Genomic DNA, 18,574 nt, shown 5'->3' on the forward strand with positions numbered 1-18,574 from the left:
ATGGTTGCTGGAGGGGGAAACCCGTGGCGCCCAGGACATCATGGAAAAGGTGGTACTGGAGCAGTTCATCGCCCAGCTGCCCCGTGGGATGGCCGAGTGGGTCGAGTGCTACTGTCCGGCATCGCTGGAGGAAGCGATCCAGCTGGCCGAGCACTATTTGACGGCGTTCCAGGGATGCAGTGATCCAGAATCTCTCTCTCTCTCTCTCTCTCCTACTCCCAAACCCTGCTTCCGCCCCTCCTCTTTCCGTCCCATTCCTGCCCCCAGGAAGCTGGGCGGTCCTGTGCCCAGATTTCCTCCCCGCTTAGGAGGGTCTTCTCACCCCCCTCTCTCTCTCCTGCTAACTCTGCCTCTCTCCGCTATCCCTCCCAGGTTGGCGAGTATGTTCCCACGGGTGTGGGTGGGTGGGGGGGGTCTGGGCCGGTCTGTTGGAGCTGCGGGGATCCAGGGCATTTCCAGGACCATTGCCCCATAATGGATGTGGGTACGTTGGTCTGGATTTCCAATGCTCCCCAGGCTGCCCCACGAATTGGCCTGATTTCAAGATTTTGTTAAGGGAAATATATGCAGATGGGTCCTGTGTAACAATGCCTCGGTGTGTGATGTGTGATGCTATGGCTGAGGAGGCAGTGCCAGAGCCGTCTACATCTGCTCCACGTCAAAATGATGCAAGGGAGGGGGTCCCTGCCCTCAGGGAGTTCTCTGAATGGGATTTCCCTCTAGAGCAGTCACGTGACAAGTCCCTCAAACACGTATTTGACCAAGTGAGAGTAATCGATGGTCAACAGCTCCAGCTTGACGTCGCTCTCTCATACCCATATTTTTCAGTTATCAAAGATAGGTTGTATCGAGTGATGCAGGACACTCAAACAAAAGAAAATACAACCCAGTTATTAGTCCCGAAGAGCCGTCGGGAAGCACCCCGGCAGCACACTGTAATCCAATGGCTGGCCATTTAGGACAGCAAAGAACAATTAACCAAATAATGGCCTGTTTTTTTTTTTTTTTTTGCCCGGGCAGTTGGTGAATCCACAGGCCACTCCAAAAGCATCATTGCGCCCTCTACCGTTAATCGAGGTCCCCTTCGAAATAATTGGTATGGACCTCATCGGCCCATTAGAATGGACCGCACGCGGGCATCGTTTTGTATTAGTCCTTGTGGATTATGCAACGTGATATCCAGAAGCTGTGCCCCTGCACAACATCTCAGCACGTACTGTTGCGGAGGCACTCTTCAGAATAATCTTCCAAGTGAGGATTCCAAAAGAAATCCTCAATGATCAAGGCACTACATTTATGTCACAAACACTATGCGAACTGTACAAATTATTAGGTATTAAATCGATTCTCACCAGTGATGAGCGGTGCCTGTTTTCCTCCAGACATGACGCTTGGAATTGAGGCCAAACAGTTCAATCTTTGTTTCATCATACCAGAGAATCTTGTTTCTCACAGTCTTTTAGGTGCTTTTTTTATGTGTCTTGCACTGAGAGGTTTCCGTCTGGCCACTCTGCCATAATGCCCAGATCGTTGGAGTGTTGCAGTGATGGTTGTCCTTCTGCAAGTTTGGCTCTCTATGTGACAGTCTGTATGACTATCTAGTTAGATGGCTGCTTGTTTTATACTGTATATGTTAATGTCTGTATATCCATTAGACTTAAAAATCATAAAACTAGTTTTGTCTTGACAAACTTTACCTTTCTATTTAATAATTGAAATCAGACATTTAACCCTGTTCACACTGTGTATTTTTAACAGGGAATGTTATTAATTTTGACAAGATGAGATATATTTCAAATAAAATTTCTTTGACTTACTGTGACAGCTAACTGTTGTGCTACAGCTCCACCTCAAAATCATATTTTGATGATTATTATACTGTATAATATAACAGGTAAACAGAAAAAACATTCTCACAGTTAAATGACCAAAGAATATGCGTGTAGGCATTGTTAACCTTTGCGTGGGAAGTGTGTATCTTTCGAGTGTTGCGTGTTTGTTATTCGGTGACCAAGACAGAGGGAGTCTGATTGTAACATCACTCTGTAGGAAAAGCCCCCTATGCTCTCAGATGGCACTATTTCAAGCCATTTACCTGCTGAGTTCTATCTGAACAGAGAAATCCTCTTAAGGCCAGGCATTAGGCTCATTCAACAGCCTAATTTTCCCTCTTTCATACTTTTATTAGCTGTTAATGTCCCCCATGTTAAAAGCCAGGTTTCTAACTTTTATCTCATTATTACTTCAATTATGTGTTCAACTAAATCCTCAGACTTTCTTTTAATTTACTATCAGACAGCATTGCTGCGTTTTAGGAATTTAAGAGTGTGATATTTGACTTGTTCCCAAAGGACAGCATTATTGCTTGTTTCGTAACACAAGAAAAGCTTTCCACCACTTTTGGATAAATAAAGCATCTTTTTCAGCTGGTTGGAGTTATAGTTCTGATCAACTCCTCAGATCTCTCTCTCTTCCTTTGTGAGATGAGTCCTGAAAGCTTTAGATATTTAGAGAGAAAGGGTCCGGAATCAATAAGCTTGCATATGTTCTAAATGATGGGTTTGCGTGCTTCAGGATTGTAGCCTTGTGGGAAGCACCATTTGCTTTTTTTGATCAAGAGCTGTTTATAATAGATTAGATCTGCTGCTTCTTGTTAACTCTCTCTCAGCAGCCACTCTTTCTTTTTCTCATTTAGTCTCTCTATTTTGTCTTAGGGTCACTAAAGATGCTGTAAGGTGCTCACTACGAGTAGCTTCATAACATAGGGAAAAGAGTAGATCAGAATTCAAGACAGATTTTTAATAATTATATTAATAAAATTAAAACTAATATATTGAATCTGAATATTAATAAGCAATATCAAACAAACAAGAGTGCTGTTGTACTGAATATCAGCATGGCTGTGATTCAGCTGTAGCCACAAGTCTAATATTCAGAGCAACAGCATGATTTTATGTGTAACAGTTCTTTGTTCAAAATAAGTTATTAGAGGAATTTACATCTTGGCCAATTATTTAATTTAATTGTAAATTTTTGCTCCGAAGCAAAAAGCAGGATCAACCTTTGTGGGTTGCAGAGCAATCCACAGATTGTCAGCTAATGAAAATGGACAAGCAAAGTGATATAAACAGTGACGCGTCCCAGTGTTACACTAAATATCAGCACTCTTGGAGTCTAGTCAGATTAGCAAACAAAAAATAACTTTTTTCATATTAAAAGGGGAAATTAAATGCTTTATTTTTGGTGCTATATTTCCCCTGGATTTTACAGTAAGTGGCATAAGTAGCCTGAAAATCATGTTGCATGTGTTGCATGCATTCTTTCCAGTCCTTTCCAAATCCTGAAAACATTCAATACACCTTGTGATGTTTTGTTAGAAGTAATTTGTTGGACTGAGAATTTTAACATTTGTAATCAAGTTAGAATGTGTATCCTGTTTACAGTGAGCATAGCTGTGGCTCCCTGGTCTCATTAGGGCCCTAGAGCCTAGTTGCCTACACATATAAATATCATGTGGGAAATTTTAAACACTGAAATACAAAAAAAGGCATTTTTTCATTTTTGTGTTTATCACATTCATTTTGTTTTCATTTTCTCATTTGGTATTGTTTGCCATCAGCACAAATTATTTATGCCCATGTAATATTCTCACAACAAATCCTTTCCGTCACATATGTGTTTTGGTGAGAAATCACCGGAAAAAGTCCTTGTATAATGTTTAAAAGAGAGTTCATGGGCTTGCAATTACTTCTGACTGAATACAGTAACAACATTCTAACTATAAATTCATGGTATTAGATCACACACCGGAAGAGCTGTATACACAACAATCTGGAATACTTTGTATAAAGGGAATTAATTCCTAGAGCTGCCTCGGCCAAAATGACATAGCAGTCTACATTTACATATTCGGATTATTAATCTGTTCAACAGGCATTTGTTTCACATTTTAAAATGAAAAAATAACATGTTGTTTTTGGTTGGAGAAAGAACAGTTTGCTCCTAAGTGAGGAGGTCAGTTTTTGAGACACATAACTTGTACATACTACTAAAAATTTGTCACACATTGTTTCCTCAGAATCCTCAGTGTGAATCATACTTTTGTGTGCATAAACCTCATAACGTGCTTAGCGTTTTGAAAACAAAAAGCACAGTTCCTTTTCTCAAACTGAACACTGGTTGAAGGTTGCCAGATGTTCCATCTGAAATATTTGACTTGCTGCCAATGGAGCAAACAAATTTATTGACAGAACCAGGCCATATTAGATAGCTCTTGTTTTGGTACAAAGTAAACACGCCATTCAATTTACACTTTACAACTGACTGTAAATACTGCTGCCGATGACTGTTAAAAGACCTCTGCAACAAACTAAAGGAAATTATTCTGGTGGTTTGTCAATGGGAATCTATGATTGGTTAGTTTATAATACACGTCAGTACACTGATGTGTTTGAAGCTGTTAGAGTGTATCTGAATAAGAATACATGCTGGCAAATGGGTTTACAATGCTTTTAGTAGTCTAATTTTAATCAAAACACTCAATCTAATTTAGCTGTGTAAAGCCTTGTAACTAAGGACTAAAATGTTTACAACCTATGGCCATCGTTGTCAAAGCTGACACAGCGTGATGCGGCACAATGGTTAAAAACCTTCGCCTAGCGCATATTAACGTACTGTAGGAAAACAATTGAAAAACAATTCAAAAGGACACAAAAATGTGCTTGGTGTGAGCACCCCCCTCACCCCTCCCTAAGTTATATCAACAAGTAACAGATTTGTGGGGCTTGGGTAACTCAGTGAGTATTAACACTGACTACCACCCCTGGAGTCGCGAGTTCGAATCCAGGGTGTGCTGAGTGACTCCAGCCAGGTCTCCTAAGCAATCAAATTTTCCCAGATGCTAGGGAGAGTGGAGTCACATGGGGTAACCTCCTCGTGGTCACAATTAGTGGTTCTCATTCTCAGTGGGGCGCATGGTAAGTTGTGCTTGGATCGCGGAGAGTAGCATGAGCCTTCACATGCTGGGAGTCTCCGCAGTGTCATACACAACGAGCCACATAAGATGCGCGGATTGACTGTCTCACAAGTGGAGGCAACTGAGACTTGTCCTCTGCCACCTGGATTGAGGTGAGTAACCGCACCACCACGAGGACCTACTAAGTACTGGGAATTGGGCATTCCAAATTGGGAGAAAAGGGGATAAAAAATAAAAAATAAAAGTAAAGGATTTTTGCCAAAATATGTAGAGTTTGTTTGGACACACAGGCTTTAATATCAACAACAAAAGATATGGGAAGTGTTTTCTCCTCCCAAGTTGATAAGCCTGTTTATTTTCATATCCTAGTGGTTATATGGTTAGTTGCATTTAATTACTTGCATTCAGCAAGGGTTTTTTCCTCTGTCCACAATTCCTGTGACCCATTTTTGGATCAAGACCCACCATTTGAAAACCACTAGTTGGTGATTGCTTGTTTTTGTTGTCTTAATTTCTTCAGAGGTGGAAAAGGACTTAGCCAAGCTGGCAGAACAAGGAAAGCTCAACCGAAGTCCAAACAGCCCTCATCGGAGCTTGCTTTTAACCCCCCTCTTCCACACCACAAACACTCTGCCTGTCATCGGACAAACGTCCAGACCTCAGTCTCCCAGCAGCCTTTCCACAAAGACCGCAGGCCTGCCACTTCACAACACTAAACCCACAACCCTAGTCATGGGCCGGACATCTCCCAGCAACCCCAGCAGTCGAGCCCAGACTCCTAGTGGAGCACGGACGCCCAGCAGACCTGTGACCCCCAACAGTCTCTTACGATCATTCACTGCCGGAAGCCATGGAAACACAGAACGTGTGTATGGACGTTCTAGAAGCAGACCCGTCACACCAACTGGACAGATATCAAGGCCGATCCTCACACCGCCAGGTTTAAGTTCTACCGATTTATATGGAGGCCTATGGAGCACACTGACAGAGGTAACACACACATGCATATATAACTTAAAGTGTGTGAGATTTCCCAAACACTTTCCCTGTCATACATTGGTCCGACAAACAGATAGTCCTGCCCCAAACTTCAGTGGTTGAGTATATGTTTCTAGGTCGGGCTGGTTTTGATGCTCAACCAGAGCAATGTTTTGATAGCACTACAGAGACAAATTGTTTATGCTAGTCAGGGAAATCAGATGTGAATGGCTTACTTATACAGTAGTTGTCTCTGCAAATTAAGCTGGGATGGGAGAAATGATATTAACATCGAAAAAATTACACATGACACCTTTACTGTAGTACTCTGTCTGTTACAGGCTTTTGAAATAAAAATTCCTAAAAATTCTCACCAACCGTACTGAACTACTACCAATGCAACTAAACAACGCAACATTTTGGATATTTGAATAAATTGTTCAGCATCCGAACAATTACTAAGTCCTAAACACCAGCTCTCGTTCTATGCAGGCCTTGAGAGAAGTTGGTGCATCAGGTGGGGAATGTTAAAGCTCACCTTTGGGAACTCCATAAACCTCAGGTCAATGGGATCAAAATCACACATGGTCACTGCTATTGTACCAGTGACTTTGTAAAAGCTGTAGTTTGTCGAATATTCTATTGTCCATTTCTGATTGAGGTCTATTCATAATGTTCTGTTGACACTGAGCAATGATCCACAGGAAATTAGCAGGATATATTTACAGTTGCTTGCAACTTTTTTTAAAGTCTTAAAGAGCCGCAAACAGGAATCATACTGTTTGCTCATACTGTATTCTTATAACTCATGCCTTGTTGAGATAATAAAAACATAAATGCACAGATCACACTCTGATTCTACCCACCTGGCCCCATAGCTGTTAAAGTAATACAGTCCCTGAATAAGAATACGCACCTGTACATGTCATTCAGTTAAAAATGGGATATACAGAATTGTCAAATGATTTCTCCTCCTTTTCTGTTTTCCTTGCAATGCAATGCACAGCCCTGTACTACCAATACCTTTAACACTGAAAAATAAGAACACATAAAAGTCTTTAGAAGCAAATGGGGGCAATTTATTTATTAGAGGTCGGCTCAGAGGATTCAACCCAGAGGTGTAATTATTCAGAAAGAAAATAAAAACATCTGTAGAACGAATGGGTCTGACATGCACATTTACCAGCTCTCTACATCTTGGGTTTTGAGTTCACAGAGGATTTTATGGCTTTCACTCGCCGCCTTTCTGCACAAGCCAGAGCACTTTTCTCTGTAACACCAGAAGACTTCCTGAAATTTGGAGCAAACACTGTCTTTAAGTCCAAATCATCTCAAAATTGTGTTATAAGATTCCTGGGGGAAATGGTTAAAGTGGACTGCCAGTGGTTATTGAATAGACTGCATAAAATAATTTTCTCACTCAGTTTTTTTTCTAAACATCAAGATGTTAAGAAGTGTGTTAGTCTGAGTCACCATTCACTTGCATTGCACCTTTATTTCCATACAGTGAAAATGTGTGGTGACTGAGACTGTCATGCTGCTTAACATCTTATTTTGTGTTCCACATAGCAAAGAATGTCAGGATTTGGAACAACATGAGGGTGTGTAAATGATTTTCATTTTTGGTTGATCTGTCCCTTTTAAAACCAGGTACAATTACATGCAAAGCAAAATTACATCAAATAAGATTTAAGTCTTATTCAAATATTTTTTTTTTTTTCTTGTTTTAAGCCTAAACCTTAATATCTTATTTAATGCCATTTTGCTTCTCAATTAAATTTATCTTGTTTTAAAGATGTTTAGATATTTTTTTTTTTATTGGAAAGCAAGACAAAAATACTGAATAAAAAAGGGATTTTTTTGCAGTGGGATGCAAATTTTTGCACTGAACTATTGTGCGCAGAAGTGGCACAAAAACTCTTGTGTTGCTCATTAAGAACTACAAATGTGTATTTCCTGATATTTCCCAATTAATTATTTAATTATTTAAATTTGAATTTGAACTTGTATTTGAATTTAAATGTGAATTCTGCTGTGTAGTTGTGGTTTATATCTCTGTTCCAATCATGTGTCTTGGTAGGATGAGTTTTACCAGCAGTTGCAGGCAGTCAGGAAGCCCTGGCGCATCCCTAGCGACACGGAGAGTGACTGTCTGGATCCTCCTGAGCAGGACAGGTGTGAGTATTACAGCTCTGACCCCGGGCAGTCCACACTCTTAACCCTGGTGCGAAAAATGGTATAACAATTATAATGTAACATATTCTTGTCCAACAAAATATGAAATGGCATGTTTACAGTCTTTAACAGCTTCATATTACCACTTTGGTTACATTAGAAAGTCTTTTTTACAACTTTGAAGGATCTTGAATTATATGGTAGTTCTTAAGAATATAGTAAATATCTCACTTTAAATGCTGTTTATGGATTGGCAAATCTGAGACTCTGTAGATTCCTATTAATGAGTCAGGTCGAGGGAGGTACTTCCAAGCGTTTCAGGCATATGAGGCAGCATTATATTGTTTTCCAGTCTCAAAGCCTCCACATATGCAAGACAGCACCATGTGTGGCTCTGAGGTTTAATTATGTTGATATAGTCTCATGCACGTATCTTAGATTTCCATTACAGTGGATGTTTGAAAGATTTAACATGCTTGGAGTCATTAGAGGATTATTATTTGTCCAAATCATGGTCCGTCATCACAAATATATACTGCTGGCCTCATTTTTCACTCTTTGAACGTGACATGGCCAGAATCTTAGTGTCCCTCAAGAGCCATTTGTCTGTTAATGACCTCAATATTCTACCATATCAAAACTGTAGCCCAGAGAGAGTGTCTCTGAGTTTATGGCTTATGTAAGAATGATTTTGATCTTTATCAGGATTACAACAATTGTCCTAATCTAACGTAGATGTTTTCACAATAACAAAAGCAATGCTAAAACAATTGATTGCAACACACTTGATTAGAGTCAAAGGATGAACATACTGTAGTTTCTGAGAAAACTTTGGAGAAAATATTCTGCACTACAGAATCTGTCTTTTCCACCTTAACTCGGAAACTGTCTTAGAGAAATATTTGTTAATATTTCTGTGGTAAACAAATGATTTTGACATATATTTGGAACACAAAATCGCACTGCATAGGGAAATGTTTATCCAAAATTTAAATGAAAATCACAGGGCAAAATTGGTAGACAAGCAAAACATTGCACATGCAATCTAAGCCCTGCTATCAAATGAAATGTACATGACAGGCTGCTCCAAAGAACACCCCATTCTGCCAAGAACACATCTAAATAAAGCATGTTTCGCTAATAGTCTCTACAGTCTTGCTTGCTGGAACTGTCATGCCAGTCTGGCTATTTAAAGGAACATGAGGCACAGTCTGTTAGTGTGAGAGCCTGGCACTGCCAACCGCAGGACATGACAAAATGCCACTTGGCATACAAAACATTGGCTGATTGGCTGCCACATTGAACGTCAACGCTGTCTGTTGAAATGTGCCAACACAGGTTTCCGAATAAGCACCAAGTGCATGCCAAGATCCAAAACAATTTCCTGTTTTTGGAGAAACTTCCACAAAGGGGTAAACGCTAACCCTTAAAAAAGTCAGTGCTCCATTCCTTTTCAGTGTCATGCTTTTAATACAATGCTCCATTTACTTACCAAAACTGATATCTTTGGTTGATGGCCACTATGGTGTACAGTATAACCATTAGGGTATTTACGTATTTTACTCAAGACTGCTCAGAAATTCAGAGATTTTTCTTATGGAAAATGACCGTCTTGGTTATGAGATAGACTTAAATATTGTCATAGTTTGTTAGCAGATAACCAACATGGTGTTGTCTCAGTGATATTAGATTTTACCAGTCCAAAAAGTCCAAAAGTCTGAGACCACATTAAATATCTGGGATTCAAAACCTGGAAATATACAAAGTTTTAGGATTTTCACAATTTTAAAACAGAAACATATAGTGACCTAAAATAAAAAAAGATTCTGCGCTATTTCTAAGTCACTACTCAAATAAGCAAATTTTTAACATTAACCATTTAAACTCTTTCGTACTAAAGGTCAGATTTCCTTGCTTTGATTGAAACACACAAGATGCTCTTTGAAACATTCTCATATCATGCTGGAATAACATACTGTATATCATCAGGTTTTGCCAGTGTTTCCAATTAATTACCTAGACATGTATCGTGAAAAGTGTAAAAATATTTTCGGTTCATTCTGAATCTGTGGCGGGACAAATGACATTGTGGTGGTCCGCCACAGATTCAGAATGAACCGAAAATATTTTTACACTTTTCACGATAACATAAAAGATCTCTAACATTGTGTTTTGCGCCGTTGCATGCTGTTAAAAAAAGCACTGAATTTCCTTAATTTTTTTTTTCTACTATTTTTAACCTATTTCTATTCATTGCTGTTTTTTTTATTGTTATTTTTTATATCTGACTGTTTCCATAATTAACATATTATTTAGTGTTATTATTTGTTGTGTTTTTGAAGCTGGTATTGAGAATGTCAAATTTCACTACCGACTACTGAAATTTTGGTATTGTGAAAATGTATAGCCTTTATTGTACATGGTAGATCTTGCTGCAATAACATGATGAAAAAGTAGATCTCATTCCATAGAAGTGTGAGCACCCCTGTTGTAAATGATGGCGATAGAGGCTTTCCTTTATTTGACTACCATACGTAACATAAAATAATTATCATATGACAATAGCCTCTTCCCCTACCCAGTGCAGTTTAAATTTCTGTAGCAGAGAATTGAATTGATTGCATAGGTACACTATTAGTTTGGGCATCTGTCATAATTTTAGAAAAATATACATGTTTTTGACATGTTACTTGAGCATGTAAATTTAATGTCCTTTTTTCTCTCCAGACAAGTAACTTTTTTACTCAGACAAGTGAATGACCAATTTACTTGTCTGGCGGACAAGCACATGACAATGCTTAATATGCTGTAGTCGATTTTGTGTTTTGACCATTTTTGAACTACGTTAAACTCCATCTCCTTTATGCTTTGTGGGTGTGACATCACCATTCATATCCATAAAACCAATGTGTTTATGATTAAATTACTACTAGAGCACAAAATTGTTTACAAAAGCACAAAGTTCTTCATAGATCTAGCCTCTTAAGTTTGCTCTCAAAGTGCACCAGATTGATGCATTTAACTTTAAAATGTACAAAATCTTCTTCGGGGGGCAATGCCCCCATACCCCCCTAGATGGTCTGAGGTCCGTCCACCCACAGTCTCACAAAATCCTGTGGGAAACACTGGCTTTTGCACAAACTTGTGGCGTCCATGCCAGCTCCAATGCCTGCTATAATTGAAGCAAAATGTTGACATGGTTAATTCTGCTTTGACTCAAATTGTTATGCTTATAGTATGATTAGTCATTTAAAAAATTATTACATTAGTAAAATCCAAAATAGAAGTTAGTAGTGGTCTTAAACTTTTGGACCCCACTGTATATTTACAAATGCTAGATATGGAAACTGTAACTATTTTTTTCCCTCTGTATTTTGACTCTTTTTAGGTAATCCAAGTGGAGTGAGGGATGCCAGTAAAAGATCAGTGTTCTCAGGTAAGCAACGCTAATACTAAGCAACAATAATTTTATTTGCAAAGAAAAAAATAATATTAACTAGAAAAATGTAGAATAGAAGCATTTTCATTACTGACTTCAGACTTTTGGATCCCAACGTATATAGTACACAAAGCATTGGGACCAGATTTGTAGGGCCCAGTGTTATGGAAAGTGGCTGTCTGATGGCCGTTTCTCGACTTAGCTGGGTGCCTCTCAAGAGTTAAGGTAATGACGAAAGTGTTTATCTGTGGTTTGACTCTTTGTGCCCAGCCGAGGTTTTACAGATTGAGAGGGCAAACTGGCCCATACGGTCAACACAGCCAATAAGATTTGTGGTGGAACTGGGCTAATCAACCCAAAGCTGGGTGCCGAATCTTGTGACTTCATCTATATTATACACGCCCATGTACTGTATATACAACATGAAATGGATGGCAGCTCAGACACTTATTTTTCCATTCTCACATTTATCTGATGTTCAAATATTAAAGGGTGTTTTTATGGTAATTACTGAAGTTATTGTGCTTATTAGTGGTTATGTGGATCTGTAGTCTGTCTCTAGGTAACTAATGTTTTTGTCTTTCTGCAGGCTTGTAATGATGTGTATGGAAGACACCGAGCCAATCAAACATTTTTATGCAATTTAAAGGGGCATTTACATATTGTGAGTCAGCAAAAGACACTAATTTATTTTTTCAGCTGAAGAAAGATTGTGTACTTTTTCCACAGAAGTTAATATTTCTTAAAGATAAAAATGTGTTATACAGTACAGTCATTTGAAATTATAGAATGTAAAATGTTTTTCAGAAAAAACATAAGCCTGCACTTGAGTTTTCTGTCTGTTAGCATGATTCTTGTCTGTTCATGATATGTACTGTAAGTATTTAATGCTGCCTTGCATAAACAAATACAATTCATCACTTTATGTGCCATATCAATGGTTGGTAAAGGCAATTTGAATAAGCCTTTTCAATAAAAGTAAAAAACATAACAATACATTTTATGGCATTAGTGGACAATATGGATGTTACAATTGTTCCAGTATATGTATAATGTATATCCTCAGTTGGACATGCACAGCACTGCCCTTTTTGACCTCAGCATGCCACTCTGTCATTTCCAACAGCATTGTGTGTCTACAACTGGTGAGGACAGATTTCTAAGGATCAAATTACTTTGACTTTTATACCCACAGACATATATATAGCCTGATACACCTGTTATATCCTTGTATAATGCAAAATAAAAAGATTTTTTATGAAGTTGGATTTGTCTGCATCTGTGTTTGGGAGAACAAATGTGCTAACCGTATATGACTTTAAGACCTGATGGATGTCCATATCGGTTTGCTTTGTATTCATATATAGTGTACTCCCAGTTTACAAAAGTAACTTTTAGTAGATATACACATTTGAAATGTATAGTCTTTCTCCTGTGAAAACAGACTAAAAATCTCATTATTTAAAAGACTCATCTCACACTACACAGATTTGTGTCCAATCAAATGCTCTCTACAATGACAATGTCTCTCCACCTAATCAACACAAAAAAGAAAACATGCTTAAGCCACTTCATGTGGTCTTTAATCTCTCTCTCTCTATTACTAACACAAAGAGATGTGGCAGACTTCATCTGTTTTGTTTCTGGGCATACATTTCCATGGAAAAGACCCAGATCTCTTTCAAATGTCACTAGATTTTAACCCAGACTCAACTGTGTTTGAAATGTGACCTGATGGTGACATATTTCTAAACAACTGCACTTATCTCTGGAAATCTTTTCCCACTTATGGTTGATTAAACTTCACATTTTCCCCATCAGCATGACAAATGTTTTCAAAGCTGACACTAATGAGAAATCAGCAGCCCTCATTTTGGGGATCATGCTTCAAGAATTTCAAGGTTGGTGATGTTGGTGGGTGTGAAACATGGGCAATATCTCCATGCCTCCACCACTCTCCCTTCTCTGGTTTGCTCTTATTTGGCAAGCATTCATTATAAAATTTTTGTATGTGTATCTGTCAGGTTTTCATATCTGGAACAGCATATAGTACACACTTATGTTATTTGAGGTATAAAATACCTGTCTTTAACCCTTTGAAGTCTGAGCCCAAAATTCCATTCTGTGCCAGAATATGATTTCATATCCATTTTCATATAACAATCACACACCTGAACTGTATATACACCATATTGAAGAGAAGAACTAGGGCTTTCAAATGTATAATATATATGTATTATTATTTAAGGCTAATCATCCTTTATCAATAATATTTCACAGCAATTTTTACAAAAATCTTCTCCTGCCACCATACTTCAGACAACTGCATTTTCAACCATTTAATTACAAGCTAGAGGGAAACTTAGTGTATGGAATATATATAATTTTGTGGGCAAATGTAGAATAGCAGACAGATTAGAAATATAATCTAGTGTTTAAAAGTTATGACCATTCTAGTGATTAGTGGGAAAAATGGAATAAAACAAACATTTACAATGTTAAGATAAATTTCACATGACCACTCAAATACTCCTGAACACCTGTAATAATAAATTGAGATTGCATCTGAAATTGAAGGACACTAACACTGAAATATACATTTTATGTGTTAAATAAAACACACTTTATTTAATTTGAACATTAGATTTACACACGAATTACACAGCAAAATTTACAAAATCAAACTTTCGAACTATCTACAGTAAATACATTTTTAATAAAGTGCAGGAACAGAATATATATAAATACTCAACAACTGCAATACCTGTGGAGAGAAGAGGGAGAAAAGAGGGGAGGACAACACCACCAGTAAACACAGCCCAACCTAGGCCTCTTCGCGAAACTGGTCACACTCAGCTGAGTGCCAAGACACAGGCTTTAGTTTATGCAAAGGGAAACTAGCGTGAATATCGATACCTCCCAGCTGACGAGCCAGGTTTTCTCTGAAATTTAAGGTCACCAGTCTACACTCATCCCCTGGTGCCGCATGAATGTGTTGTGATTCCTTAAACAATATGAAACTATTGATGACGGCAATGTCTATGAAGTGGGGAAAAAAAAAAAAAAAAAAAAAAAGTCTTCCACCACTTCTGAGTTTTTTGTAGGATGTTGTAAGATTTTATCATTTGGTCTGACCTATCAACACCGCCCATATTTTTGTTATAATCGCCGATGACAGTGGGCTGGAGGGCTACTTTTGTCCAGTCACAATTTTTTTTACAAACCTAGTAATTTCGGTTGAGCCATTCGCATTGTGGAAATTGGAGAGGCATGCAACTGCACGTGTCTTTCCAATGAATTACAAGTATATTCCCTTCAATCCTACACCACCTCATATCCCCACAAGCTGTCTTGCGTTCCCATCTTTTGATGTCTTTAAATTCTGCAGGAAACAGTTTACGATTCACCCCGCATGTCCCACAGGCATTAGTTCCAATTTCTAACAACTTAACCATAAGAGCTGGGGACGTGTAAAAGTTGTCAAACCAAACATTGTGGCCCTGGTCTTAGAATGGCTGCAGTAACGATACAACTACTTTGGTGGCCAAGTCAGTGACATGCCCATCATGACTACCCCTGTAAACATTAAAGTCGAGAGTATACCCAGAGTCTGATGTTGCAATTACCCATAATTTAAAACCCCACCGAGTAGGCTTGCACTTCATGTATTGTTTAAATCCTGACCGAGCTTTAGACTTGACTATACGTTCATCTATTGCAAGATTTTGGTTAGGCTGAAAGAGCTGCTGGCATTTTTGTTTGAGGTGGTCCATAAGATAACGCAACTTCCGAAGGTGATCCCGATTATCCTCTGTGGTAGGGTCTACAACATGTAGAGCTGCTAAAAGAGCCTTGTAGCGGTCACGTGACAAATCTCCTCACCCACGAGCCCTGAAATGACTTGGTTCCCCAATGACAATGGGAATCAGGGAGAATTGAAAACCCCATGTAAATGAGCAACCCAAGAAACTTGTAAAATTCATCGGGGGTCACTTTCATCCAAGCTCCTTGGTAGCTGGAATATGACGGACAGTTTAGGACGAGCTCCCACCCCTGACGGTTTGTAAAGCTGCATATCTCAGCAACTACAGCCCGAGTCTTCCTGCAGTAGTTCCTGGTCCAGCAGATCTTCCTCCTGTGTGCTCATAACCTCAAAAGCAGGGAGCCATAGTCTTTCAATCTCTACAAAAGAAAAAAGTAGACAATTGGTAGCCAGCAGTGTGTTCTTCACAAATCCATACACTGAATAGTCACCAAAGGCTTGCAGACTAACCAGAATGTCCAACTGCAGACAGCCCTCTCACATGTTGCTTGTGAACAAGAAGCTACACACAATCTAAAATCATGTCTGTGTGATGGATTGGTAAGGCTATCTGCTAAATTATATAAAGATATCTACCTTTTTTTTTTTTTTTATTACATGGGAAAAATCAACAAGCTAGATAACTTAACTAGCAGGCCAGTTTCCAGGCAGGTCTGAACAGCGTCTGCTCTCTGCCTCCCATTACTTCAGGCGGATTTTCACAAGCGACAAAACTGGCAAAAGAAGTTTGACTATCTTCCACAAGCAACAACATTGGCCAAAAAAAAAAAAAAAAAAAAGTTAGTGACATTTAGCTAAAAATGTACATAGTATTGCTAGCTAATTTTTTAGCAAGTTTCACAGAAATTTGCTTAGAAATAGAGGCTAGCTGCCTGTCCTATGAACGCCGACGGTCATGTAATTTTTTCCAGAAATAACTAGCAGTACTCCTACAAATAAATGTTTCGTAACTAAAACGTTTTGACTTTCAATAGACAATAATTGACAACACATGTTAAATAACTTGTCTTACCTTGAAAGATCGCCTCAGTTTTCAATTTGAAACAGTAAATCCAACACTGGAGGTAATCTCCCGGTGTATCCACTCTGGCTCCGCCCAGGCAAGTGGAGGATGACGATACATTTATTCACGCCCAATAACCCCTTAACCAATCATATGTGCTCTTAGCTTATATTGTCATGAGTATCTGGCAGTTTTCAGAAATAAAATCGGTGATTGGACGGCAAAGATATTGAGACAGGAACCATGGGAATAATTGTTCCCAAATTTGAACACTCCGGCTGGAAAGGGTTAATTTTATGTTTTGCATTGTACAATGCAGAAACAAGACGAATGTAGTGCAACAAGTTTGGCAAAACAAACAATGAAGCGACTCTGATGAAACAGCATGCAGGAACAGATGGAAAGAAACACGTATGAAGAAACAGCAGCTAGCATTATACAGGGCCACACCACACCTGCAAATTTATTATGAATACACTTAAAAACATAAAATTGAAACCCTTATAAACCACTCCACTTTCTCAGAGAGAAAGGCCCTTACCATACATTAAGCTCACCACATCAATGCAATTCAACATAATAATATATACAGATTAATATTGGTACTGTTGGGTACAGGCGCAAGAATAAAAAACAAACGCGCAACTAACAGAGAGAGAGAGAGAGAGAGAGAGAGAGAGAGAGAGAGAGAGAGAGAGAGAGAGAGAGAGAGAGAGAGAGAGAGAGAGAGAGAGAGAGAGAGAGAGAGAGAGAGAGCGCAAAGCTAAAGAGTTGATCCTGCTGCTTCTCTTGCAAACGAATTGCAAGAGAAGCACTAAATAGTTTCCAGGAAAGATAACAAACACAACATCCTCTTTATGAACACCATTTATCAATCAAATACTTAACACATGGTGCACCAATCACAAGGGAGAGGCACACATGTGCTCAATAATGGAGAACTGAGCTTAATATTAGCAACAGCATGCTCTAATAAGTCTTATAATAATAATCTCTAATAATCTCTTATTCACTTTTAATTACTATACATGCAAATGTTTTAATCTCATTTGAGATAATTGAGATAGATACATGCATTTAAAATTTCACTTGTTACACTGGACCAATTAAAATGAACTAGTGAATTTAAAAATATGCTTAAAAAAAAATTCTTAAAAGAATCTTAAAGGAAATGGTGACCATTTACAAGACCTGTACATGCTGATTATAGCCTACTAATTAAATTCTAACCTAAAATCTTAATGTAGCCTATCATTAATTTTACCCAAGAATTTTACTGCATTAGTCATTTGGAAGAACAGCATGGCAACATGGCTTAAAGTTTGTGGGTAAAACAAGAATGTTACGGTATATTGACTAACTGAAACATTTGTCATGAGCCAGTTTGTTTATATATTTAAAAATTAAAAATTTTTAAATTTTACTTAAATTTGGTGCATTTTTTATTGTCTTTAAAAAATTGCATGTCCACAAATATTAAAACAGCTAAACTAATTTTTATATGTGTACAGGGGACATTTTAGATATAATACAGTTGCCCCCCTACATGCACACCGACCCCAACCCTGGCCACAAAAAATGTCTAGAACCGCCCCTGAGAAAAAGCCTGCAGCCAGTTGCAAGAAACCCCATTGTGGAGCGGGACGTGGTCGTGTGTCTGTCACTGGGGAGAGAGGAAGCAATAAGGACCATCACCTGGTGGTTTTTAACACTAAAGACCTGTGTCTTGTTTCAGTGACGATGGAGACGGGTTTTAAAAGGCCGCCAGAGTGACAGACAGACAGAGAGAGTCCGAGACACACAGGATGGGTCCTGCAAACCAAAATGTCAGTGTGTGATGTGTGTCGTGATGACTGGGGAGGCGGAGGCGGGGATGTCCATGTCTGCTCAGCGTCAGAGTGACGCAGGGGTGAATCCTCCGGCTTCCCGCCCTTAGGGAGTTCCCGGAGGGGGATTTCCCTCTAGATGTGATGAAACCCTTAGGCATGCCTTTGACCAAGTGAGAGTAATCGATGGCCAGCAGCTCCAGCCTGACGCCGCGCTCACATATCCATATTTTTCAGTTATTAGGGACTGGTTGTATTGAGTGATGCAGGACAGTCAAACCCACAAAAAATACAACCCAGTTATTAGTCCAGAGGAGCCGTCAGGAAACACTTTTCCAGGCGGCTCACCATAATC

The 18,574-nt window shown here is 38.8% G+C and overlaps 1 protein-coding gene across 3 annotated transcripts in view; it reads left to right on the forward strand.

The window, feature by feature from the left end:
• Nucleotides 1-12,781, forward strand: part of LOC127434668 (uncharacterized protein C8orf34 homolog) — a 115,713-nt gene extending 102,932 nt beyond the window's left edge. Inside the window, exons 12-16 of one of the 3 annotated variants that reach the window (XR_007896072.1) lie at nucleotides 5,496-5,965; nucleotides 8,034-8,130; nucleotides 11,517-11,564; nucleotides 11,692-11,792; nucleotides 12,157-12,781. Coding sequence is in view for 2 of the 3 variants with exons in the window: in XM_051687559.1 (XP_051543519.1) it covers nucleotides 5,496-5,965; nucleotides 8,034-8,130; nucleotides 11,517-11,564; nucleotides 12,157-12,164 (623 nt within the window). In the remaining variant the exon portion in view is untranslated. Of the gene's footprint in view, nucleotides 1-5,495; nucleotides 5,966-8,033; nucleotides 8,131-11,516; nucleotides 11,565-11,691; nucleotides 11,793-12,156 lie in introns of those variants that run through there. The other 2 variants (XM_051687559.1, XM_051687560.1) reach the window with 2 other exon arrangements.
• The last annotated feature ends 5,793 nt before the right edge of the window (nucleotides 12,782-18,574 follow it).

This window comes from Myxocyprinus asiaticus, chromosome 44 (genome assembly GCF_019703515.2).
Source record: "Myxocyprinus asiaticus isolate MX2 ecotype Aquarium Trade chromosome 44, UBuf_Myxa_2, whole genome shotgun sequence".
Lineage (NCBI taxonomy): Eukaryota > Metazoa > Chordata > Actinopteri > Cypriniformes > Catostomidae > Myxocyprinus > Myxocyprinus asiaticus.